The 19,037-nt window shown below is 44.2% G+C and overlaps 1 protein-coding gene across 4 annotated transcripts in view; it reads left to right on the top strand.

The window, feature by feature from the left end:
• Positions 1–19,037, top strand: part of ift122 (intraflagellar transport 122 homolog (Chlamydomonas)) — a 34,666-nt gene that overhangs the window by 3,366 nt on the left and 12,263 nt on the right. For 3 of the 4 annotated variants that reach the window (XM_029621640.2, XM_029621641.2, XM_029621642.2), the window contains 12 exons: positions 441–632; positions 1,141–1,279; positions 1,753–1,955; positions 4,690–4,827; positions 7,261–7,425; positions 7,592–7,789; positions 7,903–8,043; positions 8,260–8,313; positions 10,819–10,980; positions 12,166–12,332; positions 13,906–14,077; positions 17,179–17,281. In XM_029621640.2, coding sequence (XP_029477500.1) covers positions 441–632; positions 1,141–1,279; positions 1,753–1,955; positions 4,690–4,827; positions 7,261–7,425; positions 7,592–7,789; positions 7,903–8,043; positions 8,260–8,313; positions 10,819–10,980; positions 12,166–12,332; positions 13,906–14,077; positions 17,179–17,281 — 1,834 coding nt within the window. The remainder of the gene's footprint in view (positions 1–440; positions 633–1,140; positions 1,280–1,752; positions 1,956–4,689; positions 4,828–7,260; positions 7,426–7,591; positions 7,790–7,902; positions 8,044–8,259; positions 8,314–10,818; positions 10,981–12,165; positions 12,333–13,905; positions 14,078–17,178; positions 17,282–19,037) is intronic. The other variant, XM_029621639.2, reaches the window with a different exon arrangement.

The following is a 19,037-nucleotide window of genomic DNA, read 5'->3' as shown; positions in this document are numbered from 1 at the left end:
TAAGTGAACATGCTGTTTTGATTACCGTGCTATGAGTAGTCTGTAATGAAAAAAGGGAGGTTGTCCAAAAGGGTTTTATTTCAGGGTAAAAGAATGGACTGTCAGGCGGTTATTTTTCAGCGTGAGGAGAAACAGATGCACAGAGTCGGGGAACTGATATGACGTTGCGCAAAAGGACTTCAAGTGCCAGCACAATAGAGCCTATTTAGAAGCAAGAAAGTGTGTATGTGTTTTTCCATCTCTTTGGTCAGGCGCTTAAGGGGATGGGCTAAGGACTGTAGGCTTTCCCAATATAGTGCACAACCCTGTGGCTCTGGTAAAAAATAGGCCATTCCCCAAGTCAGGGGAAATCCTTGGCCTAGACAAGCATAGCCCAGTTAAAGGTCAATAAATGTGAAGTAGACTTTATTTCAATATCTGTTCCTCTCTCTCTCTCTCAGATTGGGAAGGACAGAACTCTGACCTATGACCCCTGCTGTGTCAGCTACTTCTCCAAGGGGGAGTACATTGTGATGGGTGGCTCGGACAAGCAGGCCTCCCTCTACACCAAAGATGGGGTGCGGCTCGGCACCATCGGGGAGCAGAGCTCCTGGGTGTGGACCTGTAGAGTCAAACCTGACTCCAACTATGTGGTGTGTCTCTTTTTGTCACGTGTGTGTACATTTGAGTAAATGTGTGAGAGTGTTATGTGCCTGTGTCTAAAGTGAACTGTATTGGAACGCTATAATTTTAAATAGTGCTGATATGATGCTGAGACATGTTGTGAAGAACGAAGAGCTGAAATGATAAAATGCTACTGACAACACTACAGATGTCATCTGTCAGATCAAGTGTTGATGCAACCTCATATCACTTTGGGACACATTTAGAGATGAGTTATTTTTAACTTGTGGAGAAAGCATCTGTGATCACCCATAGAGAACATGGAAGTAATATCACTATATCTTTCTTTTGGATTATATTAATACTAACAACTCATATGGGAGGGCATAAGGTGCTACGCTACCTTGCTGACATCTCCACATTGTCTCAGACAGGGCTCTAACAAAAAGAAGGAACACCCTGTCTCTCTGTCTTTTCATGAAAGTGTTAATGGGAACCACTGCTACATTGAACTCTCATTTCCTCTCCTCTGTTTAGGTGTTGGGCTGCCAGGATGGGACCATAGCCTTCTTCCAGCTCATCTTCAGCACGGTGCACGGCCTGTACAAGGACCGCTATGCCTACAGAGACAGCATGACCGATGTCATCGTCCAGCACCTCATCACTGAACAGAAAGGTGGATTCATTTAGACTAGGGCTCCCCAACCCTGTTCCTGGAGAGCTACCCTCCTGTAGGTTATCGCTTCAACCCCAGTTGTAACTAACCTGATTGTGCTTATCCACCAGCTAATTATTAAAATCAGGTTGCGCTAGATTAGGGTTGGAGTGAAAACCTAAAGGACAGTAGCGCTCCAGGAACAAGGTTGGATAGCTCTGATTTAGACAGTACACAGTGTTGTACTTCTCTTATTAGAATTCAGAAAAAGCCTTGTTTGTTTTATTCAAATTCAAATCTGTAGCACGTTGCGTGACCTTTTACCTCTTCAGTGTTAGCAGATCTGATGGAACTGGATGGGTGTAAGCAATACGGTGGTCAATTGGAAGGCTATGTAGAGTCACACCATCTGGTCTATTCAGGACTATTGGGGACTGGGATTATATGCCCTGTTCTAACTGTGCCTCCTACTTTTGTGCTTTCTTCATGCCCAGTGAGGATCAAGTGCAGAGAGCTTGTGAAGAAGATAGCTATCTACAGGAACCGCCTGGCCATCCAGCTGCCTGAGAAGATCCTCATCTACGAGCTGTACTCTGACGACTCCTCGGACATGCACTACCGCATCAAGGAGAAGATCTGCAGAAAGTTTGAGTGCAACCTGCTCGTGGTCTGCTCCCAGCACATCATCCTGTGTCAGGTGAGACTTCTACCCAATCCCAAAATCATACCCTATCACCTACTTCCCCCAGACACACATCTAAACTATAGTGGTAGTTGTGTCATATTATTTGCTCACATTAATGTCTGTATTTAGACTAAATACTTTGATTAATAACTGTTGTCCCGGGATTTGCTTTTGGCTTGAGGCTTTTCTCAAACACTCCGTTATAAGAATGTCCCTAAAGTGCCATACCAACACAAACTATTTGGCCTGACTCAGTAACACTGGCCTGCAGAGACATCGTCTCATGTGAATTATACTAATGCATCGGTGACAGATTGCGAAAGACCCTGCCGAGAGACATTAGCATGCTGTTATCATATTTGAAACCCAGTGAATTAGCGGTTAGCGCTGCGTCGCTACTCCAAAACACCCTAGAGAGAGAGGCCAGAGATGTATGGTTAGAGCCAGTGGTCGTCCAGATGTTTCTTCCTATCCTTCTTATAGGCTCCAGCTGTATCTGTGCTCCTTTAGGGCAGGGGTGGCAACAGGCAGCCCGTGGGCAAAAAACAGCCCGCAAGTGTTTTTTTTATTGGGACCCCCAAAGTTTTTGGTTAAAAAAATAAATATCAAATCATTTTTTTTCTTTTGGGGTTTTTTCTTTATTTTTGTTGTTAAAAAAGACTGTACAATTACCATGGAAATCTGTTCCCAAGTATTTCCACAAATAAAAAAAGAGACATTATGTGATTATGTCTCAATGTAATCCAATAGAACCTCTGTATGGGCTTAGTTGTGGTCAATTTCCAGTGTACAAATTATTATAATTATTTCCCGGCCCCCGACCATCCGCTCTGATAAAAATCGGCCCGCGGCTAAATCTAGTTGCCTACCCCAGCTTAAGGGTGTAGGCTTCCTATTTCACAACAATGCATCCTTCTCTCATGATGCCCTCGTTAAACTGACTATCCTATCGATCCTTGACTTTGGCGATGTCATTTACAAAATAGCCTCCAACACTCTACTCAGCAAATTCGATGCAGTTTATCACAGTGTCATCTGTTTTGTCACCAAAGCCCCATATACTACCCACCACTGTGACCTGTATGCTCTCGTTGGCTGGCCCTCACTTCATATTTGTCGCCAAACCCACTGGCTCCAGGTCATCTATAAGTCTTTGCTAGGTTAAGCTCCACCTTATCTCAGCTCACTGGTCACCATAGCAGCACCCACCCGTAGCACGCGCTCCAGCAGGTATATTTCACTGGTCACCCCCAAAGCCAATTACTCCTTTGGCTGCCTTTCCTTCTAGTTCTCTGCTGCCAATGACTGGAAAGAATTGCAAAAATCACTAAAGCTGGAGACTCGTATCTCCCTCACTAACTTTAAGCACCAGCTGTCAGAGCAGCTTACAGATCATTGCACCTGTACACAGCCCATCTGTAAATAGCCCATCCAACTACCTCATCCCCATATTATTATTTATTTTGTTGCTCATTTGCACCCCAGTATTTCTACTTGCACATTCATCTTCTGCACATCTATCACTCCAGTGTTTAACTGCTAAATGTTCATTATTTCGCCAATATGGCCTATTTATTGCCTTACCTCCCTAATCTTACTTAATTTGCACACACTGTATATATACTTTTCTATTGTGTTATAGACTGTACATTTGTTTATTTCATGTGTAACTCTGTGTTGTTTATGTCACACTGCTTTGCTTTATCTTGGCCAGGTTGCAGTTGGAAATGAGAACTTGTTCTCAACTGGCCTACCTTGTTAAATAAAGGTGAAATAAAAAAAATAGAGACTCTGTCACTTAGTCTCTTTTCCTCAGCCATCAGACAGCCTAAATGAGGCGGGGAGGAGTGAGAGGTTACCAACACAGCACTATGGAACCTGGCTGGATGTCTCTGGTGGTTTCCTCTCTGGTTTGTGTCTCTGTGGTTTGACAGAGAGGAGGAGGGGAGGGGGAGCAGTCCGGAGTTAACTCTGTGTATTATTTTCCCCTAAATATGTGTGTGTGTGACAGAAGTGCTTTAAATCTGCCTCTAATAGCCCTGCTACAGCTTCACCAACTGAGGCTGATGGTTTCTCTGTTAAGACTGTCTAACCTCTGACCGGGCTGTGGTTGTCTGTGTCAAATCAAATCAGACGTTATCTTCACAGAGCATTGAATGAGAATGAAAAATATGGATAGAAAGATTAGAAGGATATATTAAGAGCAAGTGTAAACTATTAAAAGTAGACAAAATGGTAGTGATGAATGAATTACAGTAGTGGCCAGATAATGCATAAAATATACTAAATAGATATGCCTGTGTTTGATGCTCTGGTGTTTTAACATGGTGGTATTCTTACTTTGTCTGGCTATCTAAACTCCTTGCTCTGGCCTAAAGATACGCCACGCCCACAGACGTTAGTTTCTTCTCTACAATGAGTCTGGATCTAAGTACCTCCCCAATGATTTCTAGAACGCAAACACATTCTAGACATTCTGATTAGTCCCAGAAACTGATGAGTTGGGTCAGATCCAGAAAACATATGGGTAAAGCAGGGTTTTGAAAATTCGTAAATGCCTTTGATACTCTGATTGGTTAGAAATTATCCAATCGCTGATGACATTGTTTTGTACAACACCCCTCATATTGACATCACAAATTACTTCAATGATGGCAAATTACTTCAATGATCTCACAATGAAGTACAGTATGTAGCGAGTCGTCAGGCAAATTGTCACTGTCTCCTCTCTGACCCTCCTCTTCAGGAGAAGAGGCTGCAGTGTCTGTCCTTCACCAGTATCAAGGAGAAGGAGTGGCTTATGGAGTCTCTGATTCGCTACATCAAAGTGATTGGTGGCCCACCGGGCAGAGAGGGCCTACTGGTGGGGCTGAAGAATGGAGCTGTGAGTATGACTGACAGACAGACATACAGCACTATTGTTTTCACTATATATTTTACCTCTTGGGGATGTTATTCGAAAACATAATGTAAACTTTCACTGCTATGCGGATGACACACAGCTGTACATTTCAATGAAACATGGTGAAGCCCCAAAATTGCCCTCGCTAGAAGCATGTGTTTCAGACATAAGGAAGTGGATGGCTGCAAACTTTCTACTATTAAACTCGGACAAAACAGAGATGCTTGTTCTAGGTCCCAAGAAACAAAGAGATCTTCTGTTGAATCTGACAATTAATCTTAATGGTTGTACAGTCGTCTCAAATAAAACTGTGAAGGACCTCGGCGTTACTCTGGACCCTGATCTCTCTTTTGAAGAACATATCAAGACCATTTCGAGGACAGCTTTTTTCCATCTACGTAACATTGCAAAAATCAGAAACTTTCTGTCCAAAAATGATGCAGAAAAATTAATCCATGCTTTTGTCACTTCTAGGTTAGACTACTGCAATGCTCTATTTTCCGGCTACCCGGATAAAGCACTAAATAAACTTCAGTTAGTGCTGAATACGGCTGCTAGAATCCTGACTAGAACCAAAAAATTTGATCATATTACTCCAGTGCTAGCCTCTCTACACTGGCTTCCTGTCAAAGCAAGGGCTGATTTCAAGGTTTTACTGCTAACCTACAAAGCATTACATGGGCTTGCTCCTACCTATCTCTCTGATTTGGTCCTGCCGTATACCTACACGTACGCTACGGTCACAAGACGCAGGCCTCCTAATTGTCCCTAGAATTTCTAAGCAAACAGCTGGAGGCAGGGCTTTCTCCTATAGAGCTCCATTTTTATGGAACGGTCTGCCTACCCATGTCAGAGACGCAAACTCGGTCTCAACCTTTAAGTCTTTACTGAAGACTCATCTCTTCAGTGGGTCATATGATTGAGTGTAGTCTGGCCAGGAGTGGGAAGGTGAACGGAAAGGCTCTGGAGCAACGAACCGCCCTTGCTGTCTCTGCCTGGCCGATTCCCCTCTTTCCACTGGGATTCTCTGCCTCTACCCTGTTACGGGGCTGAGTCACTGGCTTACTGGGGCTCTCTCATGCCGTCCCTGGGGGGGTGCGTCACCTGGGTGGGTTGATTCACTGTTGTGGTCGGCCTGTCTGGGTTTGCGCCTCCCCCTTGGGTTGTGCCGTGGCGGAGATCTTTGTGGGCTATACTCGGCCTTGTCTCAGGATGGTAAGTTGGTGGTTGAAGATATCCCTCTAGTGGTGTGGGGGCTGTGCTTTGGCAAAGTGGGTGGGGTTATATCCTTCCTGTTTGGCCCTGTCCGGGGTGTCCTCGGGTTGGGGCCACAGTGTCTCCTGACCCCTCCTGTCTCAGCCTCCAGTATTTATGCTGCATTAGTTTATGTGTCGGGGCTAGGGTCAGTTTGTTATATCTGGAGTACTTCTCCTGTCCTATTCGGTGTCCTGTGTGAATCTAAGTGTGCTTCTCTAATTCTCTCCTTCTCTCTTTCTTTCTCTCTCTCGGAGGACCTGAGCCCTAGGACCATGCCCCAGGACTACCTGACATGATGACTCCTTGCTGTCCCCAGTCCACCTGGCCATGCTGCTGCTCCAGTTTCAACTGGCCTGGGCCCTAGGACCATGTCCCAGGACTACCTGACATGATGACTCCTTGCTGTCCCCAGTCCACCTGGCCATGCTGCTGCTCCAGTTTCAACTGTTCTGCCTTACTATTATTCAACCATGCTGGTCATTTATGAACATTTGAACATCTTGGCCACGTTCTGTTATAATTCCACCCGGCACAGCCAGAAGAGGACTGGCCACCCCACATATGCTCTCTCAAATTCTCTCTTTCTTTCTCTCTCTCTCGGAGGACCTGAGCCCTAGGACCGTGCCCCAGGACTACCTGACATGATGACTCCTTGCTGTCCCCAGTCCACCTGACTGTGCTGCTGCTCCAGTTTCAACTGTTCTGCCTTATTATTATTCGACCATGCTGGTCATTTATGAACATTTGAATATCTTGGTCATGTTCTGTTATAATCTCTACCCGGCACAGCCAGAAGAGGACTGGCCACCCCACATAGCCTGGTTCCTCTCTAGGTTTCTTCCTAGGTTTTGGCCTTTCTAGGGAGTTTTTCCTAGCCACCGTGCTTTTACACCTGCATTGTTTGCTGTTTGGGGTTTTAGGCTGGGTTTCTGTACAGCACTTTGAGATATCAGCTGATGTACGAAGGGCTATATAAATAAATTTGATTTGATTTGATTTGAGTACACACAAACTCTTAGCTAACTTACTTGTATTTATCCAGGTTAGTCTTATTGAGATGCTATTTCCTGTGCCTCAATTCAATCAAATCCTGTGGCTCATTCAATCAAATCCTGTGGCTCATTCAATCAAATCCTGTGGTATTAATTTTCTCTTCAGATCCTAAAGATCTTTGTTGACAACCCATTTGCCATCACTCTGCTGAAGCAGTCTACGTCTGTGCGTTGTCTGGACATGAGTACATCCCGCAGCAAGCTGGCCGTGGTGGACGAACACAACACCTGCCTGGTTTACGACATCCACACCAAGGAGCTGCTCTTCCAGGTCAGAGGTTAGGGGTCAAGAGTTATTAAGGCCAAGGTCGAAGTGGCTTCAGTTTAACATTAGGGTTCACAGGTTATGTTTGTGGGGGTAAAGTGTAACACCCGTCTCCCTTGCTGTCCCACTCCTTTCCTTCGCCCCTGTTTCCCCTGACTTCCCTACTTCCCAGGAGCCCAATGCTAACAGCGTAGCCTGGAACACCCAGTGTGAGGACATGCTGTGTTTCTCAGGCAGTGGCTACCTCAACATCAAGGCCAGTAACTTCCCAGTGCATCAGCAGAAGCTGCAGGGCTTCGTGGTGGGCTACAACGGCTCCAAGATCTTCTGCCTGCACGTGTACTCCATGTCCGCCGTGGAGGTGCCTCAGGTGGGCTGGAAGACTAATACTTGAAGAACTGAGCTTTATTTTTCTTCTGTTTAGTTGTGTTTCTAATTATATGTTGAATTGACTGGTTCCCTCTTCCTTTCCCTTCTCCCTAGTCGGCTCCCATGTACCAGTATCTGGAGAGGAGGATGTTCAAGGAGGCCTATCAGATCGCCTGCCTGGGTGTGACTGACAGTGACTGGAGGGATCTGGCCACGGAAGCACTGGAGGGCCTCGACTTTGACACCTCTAAGAAGGTCAGACACACACACACACACACTTTTTCAACCAGGAACCACTGCAATGCTAGTGTCCATCACTAGATGGTGCAGCCTGAAGCTATTGGTATGTTGAACCTCTCTCATCCTCGTTTGACTAGTGTGATAGAATAGCTGAAGGATGTGGTCTGAGTGGATTCTCTGGATACTGTAAGAGTTCCACTCATTCTGTTTACCCGTGTGTCTCTCTCTCAGGCATTCATCAGAGTACGAGACCTGCGCTACCTGGAGCTCATCAACAGCATTGAGGTACAATATGGCACAGACACACTCCCCTCACATGAATAATGAATAATGGATTAGTCTGAATTGTATGAATCCAAGATCAGAGTTTGTGGCTGTAGAAAACAGAACAGACCACATAGCTTTAATCAGGATGGATTTACTGGCTGACCAGAGCTGCCCATGACGTCATCAAAGCAGTAGCGGTGCATGGGTAAAAAGCTAAGCCAGAAACAAATGCCATATTACAACATAGCTGTTGTGATTATTGCATTGTTTGCTCTATAACCTGTTAGTTCATATGCCTTGCGACCGTGATATATAGACCTAAGGCCGAGACAATAAGAAGACAGTGGCAAAATAAATTCAATCACACCTTTGTTTCATCACAAAACCAGAGAGCAACCTCTGTCTGGTGAAGTCCACAAAGCATAATGCATGTAACCAATAGCTACATGACCTACAGCATGGTCAAGAAAGTACATGTTTCCGACATTTTCGGACTACTAAACAACCATTGATTTAGAACCGTGGAGAGTTAGTACAAGTCAACATCATCTAATCACCTATGCTTAGTCTAATACAGTGACAATTAAAAAATACCAAAAACCATTTGTTGTGGCTCTCCATGGTTCTGATTTGTGTGTGTGTGTGTGCGTTTGTGCAAGTTAAAAAAATATGTTGACTCACCCTACTTGCAGAGAAACGCCAATGAATGCCATCCTCCTCTCTTTCATGTTGACGAAACAGTCTATGTACTGTCATACAGTACACACTTTTATAGAATTTTTATTTACCTGGCTAAAATGCTTCTGGCTAGCCTAACTTCCTTTCATGGACAACGTTAGCTAGTTAACATTAGCCTTCTACATCTAGTTACATATTGAACATCCATCCTCTCAGGCCAGGGGCACAATGCAGTTTATGGTTGGATCAGAATCCCCATTATAATCATTGGCCAGTATGGGGATTTAACTAAAACCACATGTCCAAATCCCTGTCTCCATCCATGGCTAATTTAGGAAAGGGCCAAGTTTAGCTAGCTAGCCACCGGAGGACAACAACATAACAAGATGCAACATTTCAAGTTGTTTCTATCGATGATGTATTTCTCTGTGATAGGAGTGAAGCCAAATCCAAACGGGCTTCTCTTTTCTTTGGTGTGCCAGGACCATTCACAGTTGAGCTCACTCAGTGATTGGTCGGTGGCTTCCCTTGCATTCAATGCTACGGGCTGCAACAATGTCATACTCTTTATGACCAGATAGCTGGCCTACACATACGGAGACAGAGGAGCGCTGTTTCGCTCACTCGGATGCTTTCTCTTGAGAGATACAGTATATTCAGCCTCTTGTGAATTTAAGGAAAATTCTGAAAACACAGAGAGACGAAAAATTAATTATTTAATTATTTTTTTCTTAGTACATTTTTTGGCACCCATGAATACACTCCACTGCATCAAGGTGAGACAGAGGAAGGGAATTGTTGGAATTGCATGCGTTTCCCTGATTAAAGGCCCAGTGGAGTCTAAAACGGAATTTCCTGTGTATTATATATTTCCACACTATGAGGTTGGAATAATACTATAAAATTGTGAAAAATATGATAATGCACATTTAGTGTAAGAGCTATTTAAAAAAGACCACCTGTAATTTCAGCCTGTTTTGTTGGGATGGAGTTTTGGCCTGCCTGGTAACATCACCAAGCTGTAAATTAGTTAATAGACCAATAAAAAAGAGAGTTCCACACCCCTCGGCCAATAACAGCTAGTTTTCCCCTCCCCACTCAGACCACTCCCAGACAGTCCTAGCAAAATTCTTGCTTGAGAAATTGCTCTTTGCTAAGAAGCTATTTTGATTGAAAACATTCACAGTAAGGTTCTTAATTGTCACCTAGCAATGAGTTAATATAGAGTTTAAAAAGCTGCTTTGGACTTTCAGTCATTGATTGTCATGTTCTTTTTGCGTGTTGAGTGTAGACATGGAAACAATGGATCATTGAATTCCACGAAACAGGCTTTGTGTCTGTGTGTGCATACTGTAGGAAAAAAACTGAGTGTACAAAACATTAAGAACACCTGCTCTTTCCATGACATAGACGGACCAGGTGAATCCAGGGGAAACCTATGATCCCTTATTGATATTAAATCCATTTCAAACAGTAGATGAAGCATTTTTAAGCCTTGAGACATGGATTGTGTTTGTGTGCCATTCGGAGGGTGAATGGGCAAGACAATATTTAAGTGCCTTTGAACGGGGTATGGTAGTAGGTGCCAGGCGCACCGGGTTGTGTTAAGAACTGCAGCGCTGCTGGGTTTTTCATGTTCAACAGTTTCCCGTGTCAAGACTTGACACAACTGTGGTAAGCATTGGAGTCAACATGGGCCAGCAACTCAATATTAGGAAGGTGTTCTTAATGTTTTGTAAACTCGGTGTACGCAAGACTATGGACTGATAGTGGAGTATCAGGGTGAAACTGACTCCACTTTGTTAGCTCATGTCTTTCTCTGTGTCCATGCCGATGGATTGGCAGGAGAGGAAGAAGAGAGGTGAGAGCGACACTGAGCTGTTCCTTGCGGATGTCTATGCCTACCAGGGGAAATTCCACGAGGCTGCCAGGCTCTACAAGAGGACTGGCTTGGACTCCAGAGCTCTCAGCATGTACACGGACCTGCGCATGTTTGAGTACGCTAAGGTGAGTACGAGTACTCACACACTCGCATAACCTCAAGTATGGCTAAAGGTGAGTTAGACATTGGACATTTACAGACTTTCGATGAATGTTTGAATGTGCCTATACTGTACACCCACACACTAATGCACGTTGCACACAGGCTCTACATACAATATGTTCAAACATGTGAGATCCCACACACACACACACACACACACACACACACACACACACAGACGTTCAAACTACGGGAGCATGTAGAGGTAATCCCAGCATGTGTTTTCACTCACTGTGTACTTATGCCAAATAGAGGACCTGTACATTGGCAGATCTCCTCCACATCTTCCCATACATCACTAGATGTCTCGCTATATATTATCCCGGCAATACACACTCGCACACCATTTACATTTTTTAAATAAATAAATACATCTTTTTAAGGAAACATTTTTTTAGGGAAAAATGTGCAGGTTTATTGCTAATATCATAATATTTTACCATGAGGCTCTGAAAAATTATTGCTATTTTAGAAGTAATTTCCTGCTGTTCTACACGTTTTTTTTGCAGTTTTAAAGCGAATTTCCTGTAATTCTATAAATACATTTCATGGCTTATAATGTGTTCTTATACTATCTGGGGGACCCAACCTCCACCCCCCCCAAAAAAATTAAAAAAATAATCTAAGCTTGGTGGCATCCTGCCTTGCGGGGCTGTGGGTGTGTATGCTATTTCAATGACACACACACACACACTCACACACACTCACACACTCTCACACTCTCTCACACACACACACACACAGGCTGTAGCATTACACGTTTCCAAGTGTCAGTTGTTGAATGGAAATTCTTTGATGAAGGGGTCAATTGAAGTTGAGACAATCTCGTGTTTAGTGTGTTTGTGTGTGGAGTGGTCACTGTGTGTGTGTTCACAGTAGCAGATGACACAGGCCTAATTCCTTTCCCCTCCCCTGTGTGTGTGTGTGTGTGTGTGTGTGTGTGTGTGTGTGTGTGTGTGTGCGTGCGTTATTTGTGTGTATATTTGTGTGGCCATCTGTTCCTCGAGGCCATTTATTTTAGCGCTGGAGGACACCAGCGGGGGAATCCTGGCCCTGTTTATGTGACTCCATGTCCCCCCTCTCCAGGCCCTGACCCAGATGGGCCTGTCTGTCTCACCCACCCTCCCTCTCTTCCTGTCCCTCTGTAGGAGTTTGTGGGCGCGGCAGACCCTAAAAACACTCGCATGCTGATGTCCAAGCAGGCCGACTGGGCTAAGAACAGCAAGGAGCCGCGGGCCGCTGCTCAGATGTACCTGACTGCAGGAGAACACCTCAAAGCCATCGACATCATAGGAGAACACGGCTGGGTCGACATGTGGGTAGCACACACACATACACACATACATACATACATACAGTGGGGCAAAAAAGGATTTAGTCAGCCACCAATTGTGCAAGTTCTCCCACTTAAAAAGATGAGAGAGGCCTGTAATTTTCATCATAGGTACACTTCAACTATGACAAAAAAATACAGTAAATCACATTATAGGATTTTTAATGAATATATTTGCAAATTATGGTGGAAAATAAGTATTTGGTCAATAATATAATCATATAATATACCCTTTGTTGGCAATGACAGAGGTCAAACGTTTTCTGTAAGTCTTCACAAGGTTTTCACACACTGTTGCTGGTATTTTGGCCCATTCCTCCATGCAGATCTCCTCTAGAGCAGTGATGTTTTGCGGCTGTTGCTGGGCAACACGGACTTTCAACTCCCTCCAAAGATTTTCTATGGGGTTGAGATCTGGAGACTGGCTAGTCCACTCCAGGACCTTGAAATGCTTCTTACGAAGCCACTCCTTCGTTGCCCGGGCGGTGTGTTTGGGATCATTGTCATGCTGAAAGACCCAGCCCTTGCTGATGGAAGGAGGTTTTCACTCAAAATCTCACGATACATGGCCCCATTCATTCTTTCCTTTACATGGATCAGTCGTCCTGGTCCCTTTGCAGAAAAACAGCCCCAAAGCATGATGTTTCCACCCCCATGCTTCACAGTAGGTATGGTGTTCTTTGGATGCAACTCAGCATTCTTTGTCCTCCAAACACGACGAGTTGAGTTTTTACCAAAAAGTTATATTTTGGTTTCATCTGACCTTATGACATTCTCCCAATCTTCTTCTGGATCATCCAAATGCTCTCTAGCAAACTTCAGACGGGCCTGTACATGTACTGGCTTAAGCAGGGGGACACGTCTGGCACTGCAGGAGTCCCTGGCGGCATAGTGTGTTACTGATGGTAGGCTTTGTTACTTTGGTCCCAGCTCTCTGCAGGTCATTCACTAGGTCCCCCCGTGTGGTTCTGAGAGCCAGAAATCTTGCTTGTTTGTAGGTGACCAAATACTTATTTTCCACCATAATTTGCAAATAAATTCATTAAAAATCCTACAATGTGATTTTCAGGATTTTTTTCTTCTAATTTTGTCTGTCATAGTTGAAGTGTACCTATGATGAGAATTACAGGCCTCTCTCATCTTTTTAAGTGGGAGAACTTGCACAATTGGTGGCAGACTAAATACTTTTTTGCCCCACTGTACATACATACATACCCACACAGCTCTTGGTTCTCCTCTCTTCGTCCTGTGAGTCATGGTGTCATTTGAAAGTGTGGTGAGGGTGTGATTGGGAAGCAGGCAGATACATAAGGCTGGTCCTGTGGTCCTATCAGGGCTCCCCACGGGCTCCCTCTCTGACCCAGTGTCTGCTGCTTGTCAATCACACCCCCACTCTGGCCCAGACCACCTAGGCTAAGGCAGGCCCAGCATAACAAACACAGGGAAAGACTGGTTGGCCCCGTTAAGCTTTATCAGGCTTGACAGCTTCCCATACTACACACATTAACACACACACACACCCTCCCACTCCATCTGATCTCATCTCTCCTATCAGGCTGATTGACATAGCCCGTAAGCTGGATAAGGCGGAGCGCGAACCACTGGCTAAGTGTGCGGGCTATTTCCAGAAGCTGAAGCACCATGGTTATGCCTCTGAGACCTACTCCAAGATGGGAGACCTGCAGGCCCTGGTGCATCTGCACGTGGAGGCACGACACTGGGATGAGGTCAGTCAAAACTATTCACATTTCACTTATGGTCCTTACACCTGTTGGACACAGCTACAGTATTGTATCTTACTTGGCTCATCAGAAAGTATACCTCATACATCAAATTAGTGGATTCGGCTATTTCAGCCACACCTGTTACTGACAGGTGTATAAAATACAGCACACAGCCATGCAATCTCCATAGACGAACATTGGCAGAAGAATGGCCCGTACTGAAGAGCTCAGTGACATTCAATGTGGCACTGTCATAGGATGCCAGCCAGTCAGTTCGTCAAATTTAAAATGTCTGTCCTGCTAGAGCTGCCCTGGTCAACTGTAAGTGCTGTTATTGTAAAGTGGAAATGTCTAGGAGCAACAATGACCACAAAACCTCACAGAATGGGACCGCTGAAGTGCGCAGTGTGGAAAAATCATCTGTCCTTGGTTGCAACACTCACTACCGAGTTCCAAACTGCCTCCGGAAGCAACTATTCATTGGGAGCTTCATGAAATGGGTTTCCTTGGCCGAGCAGCCACACACAAGCCTAAGATCACCATGCGCAATCCCAAGTGTTGGCTGGAGTGGTGTAAAGCCTGTTGCCTTTGGACTCTGGAGCAGTGGAAACACGTTCTCTGGAGTGATGAATCACCCTTCACCATCTGGCAGTCCGACGGACTAATCTGGGTTTGGCGGATGATAGGAGAACGCTACCTGCCCGATTGTATAGTGCCAATTCTAAAGTTTGGTGGATTAATTATGGTCTGGGGCTGTTTCTCATGGTTCGGGCCAGGCCCCTTAGTTCCAGTGAAGGGAAATCGTAACACTACAGCATACAATGACATTCTAGACGATTCTGTGCTTCCAACTTTGTGGCAACAGTTTGGGGAAGGCCCTTTCCTGTTTCACCATGACAATGCCCCCATACACAATGCAAGGTCCATACAGGAAAGGTTTGTCAAATTCCGTTTGTAACACATTGACTGGCCTGCACAGAGCCCTGACCTCAACCCCATCGAACATCTTTGGGATGAGCCAGGCCTAATCGCCTAACATCATTGCCTGACTTCACTAATGCTCTTGTGGCTGAATGGAAGCAGGTCCCCGCAGCAATGTTCCAACATCTAGTGGAAAGCCTTCCCAGAAGAGTGGAGGCTGTTGTAGCCGCAAAGAGGGGACCAACTCCATATTAATGCCCAGGAACTTGGAATGACGATACTTTTAGCCATTTAGTGTAGGCCAGAACACAGAAAATGACACTGCAAATTTACTGGAACAATACAAACTGAAACCATGTTCTATAAAACCAGAGCAAAGCTGCCGGCCAAGCTAGAGATTTCCTCTAAATCTCTGCCTAGGATGACTAGAATGTGAGAAGCACCCAGCGGTCCAAAGCACTAAAGAGCCTTAGCTAAGAACTTTTTTCTGTTTTGACTCAACTGCCCCATCAGAGCAGCGCATACCACAGACCCAGCTAGCAGATTTGGTTCTTTGGAAGTTGTGGGAACTTACGTTTTTGGTTTCCCATTAGTTCTGGGAACAAAGCCATAAATATTTTAAACATTCTGAGAATGGAAGTGAACATTTTGCCTGTTCTGGGAATGCTAATTTTTAGGTTGCAGGAAGGTTCTGGGAATGTTTTATTATTGTTCTAAAAACTGAAATTATAGGTTATCTGAAGGTAATTAAATAATGTTCTGAGAACGTTCCAATAAGATTTTTAATAACACAGCTATCTTTGGGTTAACTGTTTTGAACTCCAAGAACAGATAGGACACATGGAAATTAATTTGGTTAGGCATTAGTCATGTAAACACATTACATTTGTATTTTTATTTTGCCACGGTGTCCGTGCGATTCGATCCTGTGATCTTCTGTTCTCTGTCCATGGAATTAGTCCACTGCGTCACCAGCATGGAGCTACTGTAGCATGCCAATGTTTTTTAACTCATACAAAGCTGTTGATTTTTGTCTATTCAAAATAGTCCCCATTTCAATTGAAACAAGCACTCATTAAGTTTAGGTGTGGCCAATTAGTGGGTGTGGCCAACACACCTGAACACACTTAACAAGATAGAGGATAGAGTTTTGGTGTCGCTGAAAATTGAATGTATATAAATAACATTCTTAGAACGTTCTTTGAACGTTAATAATGTTTACTTGTGTTTTTTATGGGTCGAACACACTTCTTGTTAAATAGAACCATGAGGAAACCTGCAGAAAACGTTATGCTGAAGTACTGAAATTCCCACAGAAGAACGTTGTTCTTGGAGCAATTTGAGAACATTACTTTAAATAGAACAATGAGGAAACCTGTAGGAGACATTACGCTGAAGTACTGAAATTCCCACCTAAGAAACATAAGGTTGTCAGAACGTTATGTGCTAGCTGGTTATCCTGCACCATTACCAGAATGTTGTGGGAAGGTGATGTGCAAAATAACCATAGGGCAACCACGCTCTAACCAAGCTCTAAGAAACATATGGTTCTCAGAATGTTATGTGCTAGCTGGGGAGACATGGAGAAAATACTAAATGTTCTAAGTGTTTAAGTGAGTTATGGGTGGAACTGAGAGCAAACGTGTGATTTCCACTGTGAAACAGAGAGAATGCCAAAAGACTAGAACATTAAATCACATTCATATTGTATGAATCATGCACAGCGTCTGAGGAGCTTTCTCACCCGTTCGTTCATTTGATCCTGAGAGAGAGAAAGGACGAGAAAAAGAGAAGGTGGAAGGCTTAATGAAAGTCTTGCTATTGGACAATTCGGTTAATCAATCAAGATGACAGGCAGGTATGCCTCTGTAGACTACTGTCATACAATTCTACTACAGCATGTCACTCAAACAACCATAGCTGCACACTAATTGACCATGACATGAAATCAGTCTAATATGCTAACCTTAACATATCACATTAGTAATGAGCTCTATTCATGTTTTGGCTAGATGTGTCTGTTTTAAAGCCTGTGTTAATAATCACTGACAATTTCTAGGCAAATTATCCTGGGCATATTGTCTCAGACACACGATACAGTAAACCTAATAAATATTCTAAGTGATATAATCTGGTTATATGTAAGGCATCTGATTGAGCCTTTCTTCCCCTCTCTCCCCCAGGCCTTCGCTCTGGTGGAGAAACATGCCCAGTTTAAAGATGACGTCTATGTGCCCTACGCTCAGTGGCTGGCTGAGAACGACCGCTTTGAGGAGGCACAGAAAGGTGAGGATGGAGAAAGAGAAGAGAGAGAATGCTCATCCCAATATGTTATAGGAGCTCGATGTTTGATGTTCCCACATTTTGTGGTAACTTTGCCAAGAACATGTCGGCTGAAACATCTTATCACTAGTTTCTATAAAAATCCCATTTTGTGCACCTAACATTGAGCAGACATATCTCAGATCATTCTGGAATCAGAACTATATCAATGTATCATAGAAAACCACAGAGGGCTGTAAGGGCATTGTCAGTTCGTATAACATAGGGTACATATGGAATCCATATCAAGCTTGGCCCGTGTTGTTATATCCAAGCGTTCTTCACTCCTCCCTCTGCAGTGCTGCTCTCTCTATTCACTGTAAAACATGATCCTCAGTTAGAGACAGAGCAAGTCCTGACTGCTTACAGTGTTTCATGCCATGTATATTTCCAATCAGCACTATAACAAGCAACTCTTAATGATGATTACCCATGTGAGCAGAAGAACTGTCATCACCACATGGCTTTACACTGAGTGTATATAATATTAAGAACAGCTGCTCTTTCCATGACAGACTGACCAGGTGAATTCAGGTGAAAACTATGATCCCTTATTGATGTCACCTGTTACATTCACTTCAATCAGTGTAGATGATAGACAATTGAGACATGGATTGTGGCCAGAGGGTGAATGGGCAAGACAAAAGTACAAAAAAGGGTATGGTAGTAGGTGCCAGGCGCACCAGTTTGAGCGTGTCAAGAACTGCAACGCTGCTGGGTTTTTGCTCAACAGTTTCCCGTGTGTTTCAAGAATGGTCCACCACCCAAAGGACATCCAGCCAACTTGACACAACTGTGGTAAGCTTTGGAGTCAACATGGGCCAGCATCCCTGTGGAACGCTTTCGACATCTTGTAGAGTCCATTTCCCAACGAGGCTTTCCTGAGGGCGAAAGGTGGTGCAACTCAATATTAGGAAGGCGTTCCTAATCTTTTGTACACTCAGTGTATAATTATGATCCCTGTATGCCTATTAATGTACAGTACCAGGGATTTTTCAGGGGGGTTGGGGGGAGCTAGACATTCAGGGAGAATAGAAATTCCAAAAACAATGAATTTAGCAATATATTTTATTATTATGTTTGAGCAAAAGAACACAGCATTAGCCACGGCAAAATGCATAGAATTGCAGGAAATTAGCTTTAAAACTGACCAAATTTCTCTCATCTCCATGTAGACATTTGAGAACAATTTCTCTCAAAATCAGCAGCACCGACGAGCCAATCGCGCCCCCTGCCACGCCCACCGCCTAAGCTCCTTTTTGATCCATAAAAAACCCTGAGTCTTGTATCCAATCCATCCTGCATAATATCCTCTGTGTGTGGAGTATAGAGTTGAACAGGCCTGGCTGTGTTTCAGCCTGGCAGTAATCTGGCGTCGTGCTGACTGTATTGTGTTTTAGTGGGGCAGTAATGCTGTATTGTGCCACCACCACAGTGATTGTAATTGACTTTAGGCCCCTGTAGCGTTGTACCCTGGTGGTTCCTCACCTGGCAGGGCTGACTGGTCACTGACTGTAACTCCTCACATTTACATTTACATTTAAGTCATTTAGCAGACGCTCTTATCCAGAGCGACTTACACCAACGTAACATTGTTGTAACTGATGGGGGGGGGGGTATGTATGTGTGTGTGTGTGTCTAGCTGTATGTATGTGTGTATAGGACACATGGGCAATTCAATTAAAGGGATACTTTGTGATTTTGGCACTGAGGCCCTTGT

The sequence above is a fragment of the Oncorhynchus nerka genome, linkage group LG20, assembly GCF_034236695.1.
Source record: "Oncorhynchus nerka isolate Pitt River linkage group LG20, Oner_Uvic_2.0, whole genome shotgun sequence".
In the NCBI taxonomy this organism is placed as follows: domain Eukaryota; kingdom Metazoa; phylum Chordata; class Actinopteri; order Salmoniformes; family Salmonidae; genus Oncorhynchus; species Oncorhynchus nerka.
The sequence above is the reverse complement of the archived record's forward strand: the minus strand, read 5'-3'. Positions and strand labels throughout refer to the sequence as shown.